This window comes from Protopterus annectens, chromosome 2.part1, assembly GCF_019279795.1.
Source record: "Protopterus annectens isolate FY-2018-M chromosome 2.part1, PAN1.0, whole genome shotgun sequence".
NCBI lineage: Eukaryota > Metazoa > Chordata > Ceratodontiformes > Protopteridae > Protopterus > Protopterus annectens.
The window spans coordinates 45,600,127-45,618,355 of NC_056729.1; the positions used below are offsets into that span (position 1 = coordinate 45,600,127).

The following is an 18,229-nucleotide window of genomic DNA, read 5'->3' on the forward strand; positions in this document are numbered from 1 at the left end:
CAGATTTCTTCAGAGGGAGAAGAGCACCCAGTGGTTTATATGTCTTGGGCTACAACCAAGGGAGGAATGCTATGCAGCTGTAGAAAAGGAATGCCTAGCCATAGTGCAGGCACTGCAAAAACTTCAGCCTTATCTGTATGGAAGAAAATTCTCTAGACTGATAATCCCCTAACATGGTTAAACAGAGCCAGCCAGCAAAATGCCAAGTTGCTAAGATGTAGCCTAGGATTACAAGCATATACATCAGTGCAGTACTGCAGTGGGATTACCAATGCCAACACACAGATGAACTCTCAAGACAGGGAATGAGGCAAGGTATACTCAGATAGACCTAACCCTCTCAAGAGTTTCTCAAGGGTCACTTGAAAAACTAGCTTGAGTTCTCCGGGGGGGGGGGGGGTGTGAAGATAAGTGAAGGCTGCCAGCCTAGCTAGATAAAATTTTGTAGATAATTGTCAATTGTAAATATTTAAGCCACAGGCTTGTTCTCTTAAATGTGAAAAGACTATTGGATGTTGAACTGAAAAAATGTAACTGTGCACGCTGCTGTAAGAAAGCTAAGTCAAGCATTTCATGACCGTCTTTGATCTCAGGGCTCTGAGCAGAAATGTCTGGATGAAGAAATGATGGCTATTATTTTGAGACCAGAGTTAATTGCTAGAATTTGCATGTATAATGTTTTATTGCTCTGGTTTTCTGACCAGCTGGAAGATCAAAAGGGCTATTAACCTCTGAGTTTGTTAGCCTGGAAACCAAAAAGAAATGCTGTAATCGGAAATAAATCAGCGGTACAGTTTTATCAATTTAAGGACAAAGTATGAGGGCATTGAGCATTTGTCTTGAGAACATCCAACTCACCAGTACCCTGCCTATGTTCTATATGCAAGTTTATTTTAGAACTGTGTTTTCTTAGATATAGCTAGGAACTAGGAAGATTAGATTATTTTTCTGTATGGATGGCAGAACTTTTCTACGGTATTATTTTACGTATTTCAGTGATCTCTGAACTCTTGACTAGCACTGTTTAGTTAGTACTGTCTTGTGTTTTTATTAAATATTTTTAAACCTTTGTGGCTGTTGTGTAGAGAAAATTTAAGCTCTAAGAGTACATTGCATGTATTCAATGATATTGTACAAAGCCACTCCAACATCCTTGCTGTTCACTTACCATTTGGATAAAATTGCACAGTATAATTGGACACCCTTTCATAAGGGCCTTTTAGTAGCAAATAAATATCAGTGAGTGGTGGCAAGTGGTACTACCGTATAGTCTGGGTAAAAGGGGCACAGCTGGAGAGCCTGTGCCAGCCTTCCCCAGGAGAGTGTGTGGTTGTATATAACTTCAGTGTGCATCAGCTACTTGGGCAGGGGACACAAAGCACTGGTTGGACATAGGGTGCTGGAGGCTTTAGCTTTCCCCACTAGGCTGAGATCTGGACCCTATACCTGTGCAAGTTGAGTCTTATTGGGGACCTGGAGAGAAAGGGAGAAACCAGCCACAGACTGAACTGTGTGCTCTTAAGGGAAATTGTACTTTACTGTAGTTATCCTTTCCCCATATGGATGCCCCTCACTGGTGTTAGTAAGGATCAAGGCTCCTTGATTGCTGGGCCAGTGCACGGGTGTCGCAGGCTTCAAATGGAGAATGAGAATACTCTCTCTGCACAAATATTTGCTATCTACAGACCTTGGAAACTACAGACCCACATATCTCACTAGTCTCATATGCAAATCCCTGGAAAGAATAATGGAAATGATCAGTAATGACATAGGAAATCTCCAGACAATAGACTCAACCCAGCTTGGTTGCTTCAAGTGCAAGTCATGCCTACTCAACCTGCTGGACTTCTTTAGGAAGGTCACCAAAGCAATCGATGGCAAAATGGTTCACTGCCTACCTTGACCTGGCAAAGGCATTTGACAATACCCACTTGGGCACTGTTGATATGAACACTTGTCACCCACCCAGCTGGCTCACATACAAGACTCAGGAAGTAAGAATTTGGGATGACACCTCTACATAGAGGCCAGTCACAAATAGAGTCCCTCAAGGATTGGTCCAGAGATGTCTCCTTTTTGGTATTTACTTCTCTGAAGACCAACATAAAGGGCTCTGGCTGACAAAATATGCAGACAATTGCAAATTAGTAGCAGTCAGAATCCCCTAATAACCCTAATGTTCTTCAGGAAGGGCTAACAAAATTTGTCAGAGCTATGAAGCAAAAAATGCCAAGAAATGCCCATTATCCTACAGGAAATCATCCACTCCTAGTAATCATTAACACAATCCTAAGAGCTGACGTACAAGTCAGAGAATTAGGGACACATGTAGACACTAGTCTAGCCTTTGACCATCCCTTGTCTACAGTAGTGAGAAAACTCATTGTCCAGTGTAGTCAGTGTTCCACTATATTTAGTATTCATTAGACCTATCTAGTACAATGCCCCATATGGGATAGAGCTAAGCCAGGAACATCTAAATTGGAATGTCCACAGAAGTTTCTCAATGAAAGACTACAGGGCATAAGTTGACATGTCCAATGTAGATGACCTCAAAGCTGCACCTGTTTTGGCTCCTACAAGCTGTTGATGGGAGATCCATGCCTGGCATATAGGCATTGCTGGACCTCACCCCCTCACCCCGAATGACCCCCTGCATATCCACAATTGAGTCACCAGAATTATCCTTTATAAAAAGACAAACCTTGACTGATGTAAATAGGACCTGTTGGAGAGAGAGAGAGAGAGAGAGAGAGAGAGAGAGAGAGAGAGATGTGCATCCCAGAGACTACCCCCTCTCTGAAACTGTCTCCACCCATGTTATGCAGACATCCTCCCACAACCCAATTCAAGTTCAACTTGAACGGTTGGATGGGGAATAGCAGTTCATCCCTGGTTTGGCACCCATGTATGTAATGGAAACAGACAGCCTGTAAATGGTTGACCTCCCAGGCCCCTGCTTAGACTTGAAAGGTACCAGAACTTGTCTATTTGGGAGGTATGGCTAGGTTAAAAAAATGCCCTTGTGGCCATTAGCCTAGTAGGCATTAGCCTAGTAAACACCTAGGAACTTATCTCTTTACAGAGCCCTATGGGAATACCACTGAAATTCCTTTACTGACAAGTGTTTGTGTTAGCCAGTTGAAGATCAGCAGCATATACTTTGTATAAGCTTATAGCATTCTCTGAACAATTAGATCTTATCTTAAACTCATACGGTGACATACCTAATCTGTTTCTTTGTCAGAGTTCCACTGTTGTCCTTCATGGTGACATGCACAAGCTCTTTACATCACTGACTTGGGGTTGGATAAGTTTGCCTTGATTCTGTATGCAAAACTCAGATATGCATCAGATTAACATGAAATCAGTCTCTGAACTGACAAATTCATAAGTAACCTTTCAGTATCTTTTGCATGAACACTAGTTGATGTCTTCTTATTGAAGTTTGCACAAAATGCTTCTGGAAATAGTTGCCATACCCTGCTAATGGGTGATCATTTAATATGTTCCCTCTTCCATTGAGCATCTTATTTTCATATCACAAAATTCTTGATGGTATAATACTCAAGTGCATAAGAAAAACATATGTGGGTCTGAAAGTTAGGTTTGTCTTTTTTTAAATAAATAACCAAGACCATACTCTTGTTTAATCAGTACTTCCCCAATTTCACAGGTGTAAAAATTCTTCCCAGCTTAAATGGGTTTGCTTAGACAGTATCAACAGGACAATACCTTTATCAAATGTATTAATGTTCAGTGAACATTTACATTTGATCCCTCAATCAGAAAATTGGGGCTCTATCCAATATCAGGTGCTTGAAATTCTTTTGCACTAACTGTTCTGTAAGCGGGGGGTGGTATATCCTTCAGTTCAGAAAACTCTGCCCAAGTGGTTAGTAAGTAGTGATTGCTTAAGACATCATGGCAATCAGTGTAAGGACTTTGCCCAGTTTCCTGATGAACCTTTGTCTGCAAAACCACCACCTTCTACATTTCCCTGAAAAACTAGATTATGCAAACAATTTTACATCCACAACTTGTATTTTAGTCTCCAGTGGAAGTACATTTGTAAAACTTTCTTGGAACTTCAGTCTTACCGATGCTGCTCAGTCTCCTTAGGAATGGGAAGTGTGTAGTAGTTTTGTATATTTGCTCACACAAGAAACATGCTGTGCAATTCAGTAGGAGTATTGTGAACACTAGTGCTAAACTAAAAATTCTACATGTTCTGGATGTTCACTCTTACAAGTACGTATTTTTTCTTGCTTTAATCCATATTTCAATATACACTATTGCTGCCTTCATGACCTTTGCATATGTGGCTTTAAAGTTCTGCTGTACTCCAACATAATGTAGCATTCCGTCTTTCACATTTGCTGCTTCCACTACTAAAACAATCCAAGGGATTTTTGGTTCATTTCCTTTTTGTATGCATTCACATTAACTTGCTGCAGTGTTTTCATAATTACAGTTATGGGTTAGCTTTAATCATAGCCATAAATTCAGTAAGCTTTAACTACACAGTCTTTTATCCATGAAATTTCACTAGCTTTAGGCTCAAGTTGTATTTGGGTACTCACTTGTGTCAAGAGAAATTTATTGTAGGCCTCAAATCCTTGTATGCAAGCATTGCTGTTTCCGTTCCCTCATTCCCTTCCCACGCAGATATTTACAAAGGTAATCCACCCCCCTTTTCTCATTTTCTACATGGGGTCAGGGTGTCACCCCTTGATTTAGTACCACACTCAGACTTTAGAGATATTCTGCCATAGGTCTCTTGTCATGGAACCCAGGCTCAGATTGAAGATTTGAATGGATTTTGCTACGTCGGCCTTTATCCCCGGATGCCTGAGAGGTGTACTGTCAGGATCCATGAAAGTAGTTTTAATTCTGGAAAGTGCCAAAAGGACAGTGCAAATTTATTGCCTGAGGGGGAATGTGAGGGGTAATGAAAGGAGAGGGGAAGGTGGGGGGAGTGAAGTTGTGAAACAATATTCGCAAAGTCCTTTATGTCAGAGGAGGCACCATTTGAGAATTCAGTACAAAATTGTAGTTACTTCCAAACTTCCAAATATAGCTTGACTGTAGCCTCATGGTTCCGTGTTGAATTAGCTGCAATCTTAATTTATATTTGGGCTTCAGAGATTTACCATTTTTAAATCCAGTCTTTTAATGAGGGCCAATAGTTGTTTCGTATTAGCATTTGTTGATGTGGTAGTGCCACCATATGTTTTGCAATTCATACAAAAATTTGGAATTTAAAAATAGGCTTCATGCCAAACCCTCAAAATTCAACTCAAGGGACAGAGCAAGAGCTATAAATGGATACATGCATATGTCTAACATATTCAGAACCAAAACTAGGCCATTTGAATTGATCCCATAGAGGGCATCTTATTCTTAAATGTAAGAGGTCTTGTAATGTCAGCAGATGGCAAATTAATAGAAAATAATGTTCAGAAGTACACACAAATACCAGTCATATTACTTTATTTTACATATATCAATGAGCAAAAATAATATAAAGCTAACATTTTCATTTGGAGTGAAATTTGTAGGACTGGTGACTTATTGCTCATTTACTGGAATCTTCATTCACAGAATTAGCACAGGTTCCAATGATCCAACAAGCTAGATTCCTATATAAAAAGGAAAAAACAAATGCATTAGAGATTTAAAAAGATTCAGGAATCTCAATGCTTAACATTGCAAAATGATGTTTATATACATTGTAAGGATTATATATAATTTATACTATATTTGTTCTAGTGACAGCAGCATTCTGGACAAATGTGTGCAATGAGAGACAAATATTGCATCTAAGCAATAAAATTATGGAGTAAAGCTGCACTTCCAAACCTTGTCCCCAAATCGGATATTGTGACTTTTAATGTATGAAATGGCACCTTTTAAAAATATGAATCAGGTAGCACCCCAAAACATCATGGCAAAAATTAGAACCAGAGAGATAGAATCACAAATGGGCCAGATACAAATAGATAATACCCCTGTCTCAAATAACCTAGCCCCTTGGTTCATTGATCTTTGTAAAAGACTTACTCTCCCACTCTTCTCACTTGCATACAACCTCTGCTTAAACATTATTCCTCAGATATGGAGAACAGCAATAATCATTCCCATTTCAAAACTACTCAAGCCAACTACTGCTTCACACTACTGCCTTATTTCAAAACTTCCCACTTTAGGTAAAGATACTAATCTACAACCAAATAGAATTTGGTACTGTTGTAAATTTAATCAGGAAGCAAAAAGGATTCTAGTCTCGACAGCACCATAACAGCTGTACTTGGAGGACATCCTAGCCAATATGGACAAAGGCAACCTTGCAAGATCAGTCTAACCTCACTAAAGCCTTTGATCCAACCTTACTATTTCACAAATTAACTGAAGTACCCATGAACTACCACATAGGTGGTAGTCTACTTAACACCAAAAGTGTGAGGAGACCTTGGGACATAGGTGGACAGTAGTCTCCCCTTTGATAAATCACATTGCCACAGTAGTCAGGAAATCCTACATGGCACACTTCATCACAAAATGTTTCTCATCCAGGAAAAAAAAAAATGTCATTGTTCCCCTGTACTCATCACTCAGATGAGTTCTAGCACCCCTTTTGGTATGCACCCCACAAGACATCTACAACTGGAAAGGCCACAGAAATACCTCACAAAGTATTACCGGCCTCAAAATGATGCCGTACACAGACGGTCTCAAAAAACTCAAGCTTTACTCAGTCACATATCGCCTACTCTGAGGCAATCTCTGCCTAACCTACAAAGCTGTCAAACCCAGAGCTGTTTGACATGCTCCACTTAAATTCCAATCCCTCCAAGCTACACACTCTAGGGACCTAAACCTTGCCACCACAACAGAACATGCTGGAGGGACAGATTCCTGTCAGACTTCCCATACCCTGGAACAAACCATCTATATAAAACAAAGCTCATTAGCACTCCAATAAAAATCTTGATTGGGTAGGAAATGCACCCCCGGGGATCACTTCTGTGGCTCTGCTCGACAGGGGCACAGGAAAATAATTTTCTTGGGTGTCGAAAGTCAGGGTACCCGTTTGGCTAGGCTTATATAGGCTCTAGGGCCAATAGCCTAGTACCTACCTATGAACCTAAGTAGGCATTAGGGATTATGCAAAACCTTAATTTGTAGATTTCCTCACCAATACACTTCAAAATGAAAGTAGGCACTGTCACCTCTGTAAGCTCCTCAGTTCCCCAGGGTTTCACTTTAATCCCTCTATTTTCTATATTTATCCAACTCGCATCCGATCTCCCTCAGATACCTCTACTACTCTATAATATGGTAGTCATCTGAAGGCCAAACAAATCCCCTTCAACTATACAAACCCAGCTCCAATTGACCTCCAAATCTTGCAATAGCTAAAAGGCCAGAAACATGCTCAACCTCAAAAAACTAAAGCAATGCTATAAAACCAGAAAAAGCCAAAGCACCCAGCTTCCTTACAGAAGTTATGTACCACCATAGAAACCACCACATCCTTCAAATACCTTGGCATTTGGCTAGACAAATCTCAACTTTCAACTACACATTCAAAAATGCACAGAAGGTCACATTCTCAGTAAATTGGCCATCACCTCTTCTATCCAAGCCAGCCAAAGCTGCCATAGACAAAGGGATACCAAACTTGCATATGGACTACCAATTATAGCTGCAGCCTCAAAGAAAAATGCCACTGCCTTGCAAAGCATCTCCAGTAAAATCTAGTCAGTTCATTACTAACTCATCCATTAATGATTACCACAGTCTCTTGCCATAGCTCAGTGGCTCCAGTACATTTTAGAAAAGGCTTCAGACTAGGATTAATTCAAAGCTTTGACATCTTCCCCCAAACCTTTCAATCCACCCCCACCCCCCCCCCCCAAACACACCAATAATCTCAAGTTTCTCAGAATCAACCCACCCTACTAGCTCGAACTAAACTTCAGTGGACTAACCATGCATTTGCCATCCTAGCACAAACTATGGGACCTCCACTTAAGATGTGGAAAAACATCGGATGAACTCCTTCACGCAAAGCACAGCTGCACTCGGGTCACATTACATGAATGCTGCAGCACACCTCTATCCATATTTAGTCATTCCTCATCTCATCATCCCCTCACTTCCTCATTCATCCTACCTCCCTCTTTCCCTCTCACTTTTGTCCTTTCTACTCTTCCCTCTGCATTCCTGCCTCTCCATTTATATATATATATATATATATATATATATATATATATATATATATATATATATATATATATATGAAATTTACTTCCAGGAAGTATGGATATTAGGCTGATGGCATAGAGGATCTAGACCATGTATTTTTATGGAGGCCTATCATACTAAAGATGTCTGTTGAAAGTAGTTCGAAAACCCTGAAACTTTTTGCAGCATAGCACATTTAATGCAAAGCTGCTCTTTATAACAAGTGGTAGGTAGGGTACAGCATTATCCACTCATTGAGATGGTTCAAACAGCACATTCAGTATTTTGAAACTCAGGATTGTAAGCCTTCAGTATAATGAGATTCAGTCAAACGAGTTTTCACTATTCTGAAAGTTAGGCGTTGTGGTCTCAGTCAAATGAAATTCAGTATTTGATATTGTCATGTGAAGTGGGCCGATAAAATATATACGTGTCTTTAAAACCACAAACTATTCAATAGATGAATGACAGGCACATTAAAATTCATTGGCTGGCTCCCTCACTTGGTCAAACGTTTAATTACATGTAAACATTTTAGGTTGTATTTTCTTCACATTTTTAAATTGATTTACAGGTAGAATTAACTTGTTTTAAAATTAAATGTATTACATACAAGTAAAAAAGTATGACCATTTGAGGGAGCCAGATAAATGGATTTTAATTTATCCGTCATTCATCAGTTTAATAATTTTAATGTTTTTATGACTACACATTTTATATATTAATGCATAAAATATGCAATATATGTAAATATATATATATATATATATATATATATATATATAATATAAATCTCAAATATCAGTATTTAGAGCCCAAGAAACCGAATCCACATAACAGCGAAAGTTTAGAAGCGCGAAATTCAAAGCCTCGAATACCGGAGGTTTTGAATTTCGCACTTCTAAAGTTCCACTATGGTTATGTATCCAAGTGCGTGCGTGTGTGTTAAGGGGTTTGGGTAGGGGCTGTGGTGTGTCGGTGTGTTTTGTTGCTGTGATGTGTGTGTGAAGAGAAAGTAGCTTGTGGGGTGGTGTGTATGTAGTGCGACCTCGGAGTGAGAATATTTCAGTAGGGGGTGTGGGGTGCAGGGGGGCTTGCCCCCCTGCTTTCATGTAGTAGAGTTATTGTATGTGCATGTGGTGGATGGTGCACATGTGGTGGATGGTGCAGTAAAACTGCAAAATTCAAAAAACTTCCAGTATTGGAGGTTTTGAATTTTGCAGTTTAGTTTTCGTTGTTTTGTGGATTCCACTTCTTGGGCTTGAGACACTGAAATTCAAGATTTCAGTATTTTGAGCTTCTGAAGTGAACACACAGTTTTTCCAATTTAAAGTATGTTCATTTTAATTGATTTTAAGTTATTGGTTATTAGTTTATTGGTAGTTTGTGTTTAAAAGGATTTTACATTGTGGTAGTACATCTGAGAAAGTCTTGTATGGTGGATGAAAACACTGTGGTAGTGCATCTGAGAAAGTCTTATATGGTGGATGAAAACTGTGACACTACGTTAATGCATTTATATTGAGTTTTGTTTAAAGTATTTTTCTCCTGGTCCATGTGGAAAGTCTATGAGTTGCTAGGTTTGATTTTTACTGGTTTATATTGAAATGCTGTTTTCCTTGTTTGTGGATGCCTGGTTAAGGGACTGACTCAGTCATACAGTAGGCAAATGGAGGCTGAAGGAACCAAACCCAAAATAAAGCAGCTCAACCTTAAATCAGTGCCACCTTCCACATGCTTGCACAGGATTTCCAGTCAGCCACCGGATCCATAGCCAATACTGCAAGCTATCTTCATACCCAGTCACCTTTAAGGTAATTATGCAAATTGTTAGGCACCACAGAACATTATGTCCATCAAAACCCAGCTATTCATTGTATACAAACCTAACCCAGGAATCAGAATGAATCTGTGGTAAGTATCCTTAAGCTAGCAATCAGAACATGGCTATTATCTTTGACATGTTATAGATGTGCAATGAATCTAAATCCAGATATACTGATGGAGCTTAAGTTACTTTGAGCTGCTGATGTGATCAGCAAGTTGCTCTAAAATGAGTCTCGACTGTGTGCCAAAAACTGAATCACAGGGGGAAGGGCTTAAAAGCAGCAATACATCTCTAGATTCATAAGAGAAAACAATGTGTTGCAGCATTAAAAAACAGGGACCTTTCTTCGTATAATTGTACCTGTTTTTGCAATATTTTTACCTCTGTTCCCTATCAAGATGCTGTTGCTATCACCCATTAATTCTTTTACAAGGTGAGGGCTTGGTAGGGACATAAGAGGTGGCCAGAGATTTCTTCCTTGAAGATTTACAGCTTGTTCACAAGCATACACCGGCAAGGTCCCTCAGAGTGGATATGCAGTAAGGAGGTGCAAGAACTTTACCTGCTTCCCTAATTGATGTTGACCTCCATAGCCTCATCCACTACTGAGTGCAGATGCTACCATCTGTTCTGCCCCAAGGATTGCAGGCAGTGTGCACACACACCAGCAGTAACACTCCTGCACAACACTGAAGTAAAAATAATAATTTCTTCTTTTAAAACCAAGTAAACTGCTACTAGTTTATACCCTGCCTGCATGGAGCACTAAAGAGCTCAGGTCTTGGTTAATTTAACTTCTAAACTGACTTTCTGTATTATAGCAAACAATTGCTACAGCTTAGACCACAGAGCACTGTAGCACTCAGGCTTAACCAAAAATGCAATATCAGCTTTTAGAAAGAACGACTGGTATGACAGGTGGCTGATCATGACTTGTCACTTTGCACCTGGGGAAATTGCACTTACCACAGCTATGCTACTGCATGCACCCAAAATTCACTTTGAGAGGTGAGCAAGCTCCACATCATTCCGCTTTCCAAACCAGATCTTCTACTGTCTGGATTGATGGCCATAGCTGGGCCTCATTCCTGTATGCTGTAGGGTCAAGCAGTGATTTAATTGTACAAAACTAAATCTAGTAGCCCATTTCTCCAACTGACAGAGCAAGATATTGCATTTTTTTCTGTCCCCACCAAACTATTCTCATGCGTCTCACTCCTCAGGAGACGAGAGCAGTCCCATTTAGTCAGACTCAGAGCATTACAAACCCTCACAACTCATTTGTTCTATATTACCGGACACAAGAGCTTATCTCATGCATTTCTTACAGAGACAAGAATCAAGTGAGCAGAGTGGTCCATCTATTCAGGGTAGGGCCCAGCCCCTTGGAATCACTCAAACACGGTTAGCCTGGAAGGAGCCTCTGTATGCTCTTGCACTTAATGCCTTCCTGATTCTACAATCACTTGCAGCACCTCAACCCACTATTTGGGGTCAGTAGTGCAGAAAGTCAAGGCATCCCCTTACTCCAAGGATGGTTGACATTGTAATGGCTGCTCATTCCCATCTTTCAACCCTCCTAGCACTAGCTCGCTGTTAAACTTGGGCCATTAGGGGTGTAAGTCAAGGCTTTAATCCCCTTATGCCACATGGATACGGCTCCTTCAGTTTGCTTTTAAGATTCAGCTTCCACTCCCTAGTAAATTCAGCTGAACAAAATTAACTCAATGATGTAATTCTTGTTCATATTTCCTTTGACATTGGGAGTGTGACTGGATAAAAAAAAACATTTTCAGCGGAGGCCCAGAGAGAAAAGCTCCAACAATGTACAATAGCATTTAACATAGTAAAAAAATCATACTCCAAGAAAAGTTATAATTGCAAGAATTGTATTTGTACACAAGTTAGTGGAGGTACTGAAATAGCATTTACAGTAAGAGCTGTGATCTGTAACAAAATATAAATGAAAGATTTGTAAAAAATACATTTGCTGGCAGATGAGCAAATTCAAGAAGTAATGTAATAAATGTCTGACAATTGGAGAAGGTGGTTTAAATTGGACATTGGTGGTAAATAGATGGAGAGTTAGAGGAGAAAGCAAGGATGAGTTGTTGGCTGTGAGAGATGGAGTAAAGGAATAAGCCAGTAGGAAAAGTAGAAGAAAGGGGGCAAGAGAAAGTTTTAAAAGGTAGTGGAGGGTAGTAAAGGATTAGTATGTTGGAGGTAGTTGGAGGAGAGTAAAGAAAAGGGGCATTGGTGGAGGATGGAATAGATGTTTGGGAGAAAGATGGCCATGAAAGGTTTAAAAAAAGAAAAGATTACTGCAAACATGTTCCAAGCAACCAAGTACCAGCCTCACGACCTTGGCATAACAGAATCCTCCAACACTAATCAAAATGAGTACTTTATCTTATCCCAAGTGAAGTGAAGCAAACATACCTGAACTGCATGGTGCACTGTACGTTGCAACTGCACGATCCTCTGTCAAAAAAGCACAAGTTTATTACTACATAATAATTTCTTAATTACTGCATTTAAAATGAGATGCGCCATTTAATAGCACATTATTGCCCTCAAGAGTCCCATCAGAATGCAATATACAACAGTTTTCCCTATTTGACCCTTAACCCTTGCACAGGTCTTAATGGTGCTCTTGCTATGCCTAGCCTAGTTTGGCTCCCAAAATATGCAGAGGCCATATGATACAACAATGTACAAAAAGCAAACCAAAAATTCAGCCAAGAATGACAGTTTGGACCACTTCAGGTGGGCATCAGAGCCAACAGTATCAATTTGGCATATGCGTTTTTTGTGCATTACTGCTTCAGATTGCTCATGCTTTGCTAGGGAAACAAATCATGGCAATTTTTGTAGCACGTGCATTAAAAGCATACTGTGCCATGAGGTCTAAGTGCTGTGACAGTGTGCTGAAAGCAGATTTGGGTGGGCTCAAACTTGCTTCCAACAAAGTCAGATTTCTGGCACCACACAAAAATAATGCTGCTAGTTTACCGCCAAATTAATCTACATTCTGCTAAATCTACCTACATTTTCTAACCCATTTCCATCACCAATGTAGTCCTTGTTACAGTAGCCTTGAGTAATATTGTCATATTTGCAGTAATGTTATGAGGAAGTGCTATCTCTGTGCCAGGGAGAGTAGAGCAATGCATGTGTACATGTCAGCATAGCTATCTGGAAATTTTGTAAAATAATTTTACATTATTTAACTATCCTGATTTGTACAGTTGGTAATATATTTCTAAAGTTACTTTTGATAAAAATGCAACAGTAGGTCCTGCTAGACAGAAAATGTATGCATATATATTAGGTTGCATTGCTGTAACTGATCAAATGTTTAGAAACCCCTGGAAGGGTGGAAAGTTTGAAACAGATGCTGCCACAGATCTTAGCAAAGCAGTGTGTATTGTACCAGAGTCAGCCATAGGGGATATCCTCTAGCCAGCATCTGGTTTCTTTGGAACCCTCGCAGCAGTACTTTAGAATCTGACAGGATGCCTCTCTCATCCACACAGACATCTTGGCTTTTGTTGTAGTAAGACACTTGCACACATCAGCTTGCCTTTTTTAGTAAGTAGTCAGGGAACAGGAATTCTTTAGTCAGGAACATTTAGTGAGAATAGTTTTCTGCATTTGTGAGAAACTATACAACTGTATTATATTTGTGAGAAACTATCCAACTATTATATTTCTGTGATTGAAACTATTGTATTCAGTATTCACCTGTTCCATTTTATCATTAACCTTTCATTGTGACTGGTCCTTTATATCTTGAGTACTTCTGCTTGTTTTAATGACTGTGGCTGCTCCTGAAAGCCTTGCTGCTTTGATCACATCCTGCCTTTTTTATTCGTATTAATTTTACTCAGTATAATTGGGTATCTTTTGTAAGAGCCTTTAATACTGTTAATTATGTGATGTGTAAATGTGCAAATTATACCAACTTGGATCAAACCCTAGTAAAAAGGGCAAATGCCGTGGTCCCACTAAACTGCAATCTCAAACATTTCAACTTTTTGGTAAGTCTAACTTCATATGGCAGAAATCATATGATCGACTTACCAAAAAGTTGATTTGATATAAACCAAGAGTGTAGGATAGTGAAAGTAATAAAACTTGAAACACCTGTTACACTAAACTTTTTGCTTGAATCTGATTCAGCCAACCTACTTTTTTGCAGGGTGACAAGCCCCACTGTGCCACAACACCTCCTGCTAACTACATATACCAATCCCAAGCTAGATCCCCCTCTGTACCGTGATATTGCACAGCAGAAAAGACTGCATTCGATTAGCTGATTTTCCAGCTTTAGAGTTGGAATCAACTTGTCAAGGAGTTGAACAGAACCCATATATGCAATATATACATATATGCACACATTCATACACATTATAAATGCACACTATTTTGCACACAGACAGGTATAGATCACACACTGATCCATTAAGTAGCTTTCCCAAAGCATGGAAAGCAATGTTATGTTTAAAATGCAGAGCAAAAAGATCTGAAACAGGGCAGTGTAAAGAATCACATTTTAGAACACTGACATGGTCTCAGGTCTGCTCAAGTGCAACAGCTAGCACAGGTCAACATCCCACCCAAACATTCCCTTAGCTGTCTTTCCTGTGCTCTTTACAGTGTCTTTCCTCCGCATACTTCAGTTTCAGCCTGCTCAAACAATACTTCACATTAGTCATGTAGAGTGAACCAACCCCATATGCCATCTGCTAGTGTAGGATAAAACCTGCAATGCAGCCTTTTCTACCCCCTTCATTGCCTTAGGCTGGCATTCAGTGCCACATTTTCCAGCGATAAGACTTCTCCCTTCAAACCCTCCAGAACTACACATTATTCCATCTGTAGTCCAGTGTCCTGGCAGATGGATATTACCTTCCTCTTCATGTATTCCACACTTTAGTACTTGGTTTGCCCTTGCTACTGCCTCATACATTTAGATTAGTAGCTCATGTCTTCTGTAGTAGCAAGGGCTTTGGGCAGATTCAGCTCCCTGTATAGGTACTGGGCCAGAAATTCTCATGCTTCAATATACACTAGGAATGGTTGAATTGGGGTTGTCACCTCAGACAATGCTTCACCTGAACCCTTACCAGACTTGCACCACACTCTTGCAGAGAATCATAATGCAAAAATGAGCTTTCAAAACTTTTGAAAATAGTTTCATAAAACCTAGAAATAGAATCTGCCATCATTTGTCTCAATTCAATGACTATCAGGGTAGTTCCATGTGGATGTAATTTTGCCAACAAAAACTTCAGCATTTTGAAAGCCAATCGGCATGGGTAGTGTTACCATTGATAAGTAGGTTCAGAACCTGGCTTACTCTGACATATGGAAGGAACCCATGCTAACAGTAGGTGGGGTGTATGTTCCCACATTGGCCGGTGTATGCCTTCCATAAAGCCCATCAACCCTGGTTCAGTAAGCTACTGGCTGACTGATGTCCAAATGCCCAGCTTGGGTTACCTGGACAGCTCTATTGAGCTGGAGCTGAATGCAAAACCAATCAACCTACCAAACATGATCCAAGAATTGAAACTTGGTAGGTTCACTGAAAGATTGAGGCTTTGAAATGGATGACGATGGTAAGGATGAGGCAGGACATCCTGTGCATCTAGGAGACATGATGGATAGTGCAGCAAAGTCACTTGACTTGGGATCCAGAGTCTACTACACAGGACAGACTAGAAATGGGGTGGTAATTGTGGTCAGGGAGAGACTTCAGAAGACTGAGGGATGTCAGATTTATTGTTAACATTTGTTTACCGGGAAAGTCCAACTTGGAACAGGCCACTTTTCAGTGGAGGCCCAAGGAGAAACTCCAAATGCACGTCTTCGTAAGGTGGGAGGAAGCCAGAGCACCCATAGGAAACCCACACAAACAGGGAGGACATGCAGACTCCACACTAAAGGCACCCCAGCCAAGAAACAAACCAGAGAATCTCTTGCTGTGAGGCAATTCACCACACCACTGACAGACTCATGGCAATCTGACTCCAGTGCAATGATAGAGCAGTATTCATAATCTCAACATGATCTACAGAAGGGTTGTGATCATGAGGAAAACAATGCAGACAGCAGTCACAGGATTTACTAGATAAAATAGGACATTAATTAGCATTCAGTGACCTGAATGCACATATTAGGACAGAGGGATAGGACGACTGCCTGGGGTCCACATAGATGGGCAATAGGAATAAAGAGGTGGCCATTTTAGACCTCTGTCTGGCAAACAGCATGATAGTGGCTGACACATGGTTCAGCAAAAAACCGTAAAGATCAGCTTTACTGGAAAAGCTCATCTAGACACTGCCACAGCTTGCTGTGAGGGAAGGTTGTTTGCTTTTGATTTCTTGCATTACTTTGCCTTTTTTCTATTTTGTATACTGTGATTTTTCTTTACATTGTATTATGCTTGTAATTGCATATTAAAACTTGGAGGCCACAGCTGTCTCTTGCGAGTTGGATAACCTTCAATTTGACCACATTTCCTTTCCTCTTTCCTTCCACTGGCTGGTGTGCATAAGCACAATTTTGTGAAATCACTATTTAAATGTATTGGCCACCTCACAATATTCCATAGTACTAGGATACAAACAAGCGCTCACCCCCTTTCAATCTATCTTGCTGTTAAAATTAGTGGCTCTCCACAGACAGCTAACAGCTAAAAACTAGTCACCCCCTTTAATATCCAACTGCTTAGTGCACACTGCAGTGTTTGGGATGCTAACCCATTTTTTTTCCATATTACCTTTAAACATCTATTGCAAGACCATCAGTTGACAGCACAGATTCAGTCTCCCAGTAGTTCTCTTGGGATTAGTGCTCACTTTCTCCTGGTGAGAGAAGGAGCACAGGTACATTTCCTGGAAACTGCTGATAGCCTAGTACCTACCTATGAACCTATCTGCCCAAAGGTATTTATAAGCCTAGCCAGAATGTGTTTGCTTTCACCACCCCCTTAGATTAGTTCCCTGTGTCTGTTCAGCAGAGCCACTGAAGAGATCCTCGGGGTAAACTTCCTGTTTCCCATCCACTCATCAAGGTTTCTCTGAGTGTTTAGTGAGGAGCTCTAATATAGATTGGAATCTTGTTCCAGAGCATGGGAAGTCTCTGGGACAGGAATCTATCCCTCCAGCACATCCTATTTATTGTGGTGAGGTTTAGATCCCTAGAGTGTGTGGCTAGAGGAGATATGGTTTTCTTTAGGTGGAGCATGTCAATCAGTTCTGGGTTGGACATTGCCTTGTATGTCAGGCAGAGATCACCTCCGAGTAGGCAGTATGCAATAAAGTACAGCTGGAGTTTCTTCAGTTGAGCTGCATGGTATTCTAGGGGTTGTAATATTTGTCAGCTTGGAAGGAGATTGTCAGATCATGCTGCTTTGCTATGGATGGTTGCAAGTCTCCCCTCTAGGCTTTTAGATATTAGCTAAAACAGTGACTTCCCCCATAGTGCTTTTTTTTTTTTTAGAAAGTACTTCCGACATAAATCAATCCTAATAAAATCTAAAAGGTAATACTGCTCAATGCTAAGAGTCTAAACAAAAAAACTCCACTCCCTGGAAGCTCTCTACCCTAAACACTGATGTCTGTGCAGTCATGGAGACCTGGTTTAAAGCCATGGACGGCACACCAACAGTACAAGGTTATAATGCCTTCCACACATTTAGACCAGCTACTTCACAGGCAGAGACTAAAGGTGGAGGTGTCTATTTACATCAAAAATATACTTCAAGGCTGGTCAAAACAGGACAATGCATTTGAGCTGCTCCATGTTCAAAGGCAAAATCCAATACCACTTCCTTGCAAGCTATAGGTCCCCCTCTATGACCCAGGAAACCCATACCATGTATTTAAACTCAGAAACACTAACCATCCAACCCAGTACCATATTCATGGGTGACTTATAGGAATCCCACTTAACAGTGGGGTAGACGCCAAATGTAGATGCACAGATTCCTGAATTTTATAAACAAATGTCTTGGACCGATTGTCAATACATGAACTAGGGATGCAACCATACTGGATCTGGTCCTCACTAATATGGAAGAGTGCTACACACCCCCTACTGTAATGTCTTCCTGGTAAGGTCAGACCAGAATAGTCTCTT

General features: G+C 40.3%; 1 protein-coding gene across 2 annotated transcripts in view; it reads right to left on the minus strand.

Moving 5' to 3' along the window:
* Positions 1-5,476: 5,476 nt before the first annotated feature.
* Positions 5,477-18,229, minus strand: part of LOC122793959 (alpha-2-macroglobulin-like protein 1) — a 621,161-nt gene continuing 608,408 nt past the window's right edge. For both annotated transcript variants that reach the window (XM_044062013.1, XM_044062014.1), the window contains 2 exons: positions 12,518-12,559; positions 5,477-5,642 (listed from right to left, as the gene is read on the minus strand). In XM_044062013.1, coding sequence (XP_043917948.1) covers positions 5,635-5,642; positions 12,518-12,559 — 50 coding nt within the window. In that variant the 3' untranslated portion in view covers positions 5,477-5,634. The remainder of the gene's footprint in view (positions 5,643-12,517; positions 12,560-18,229) is intronic.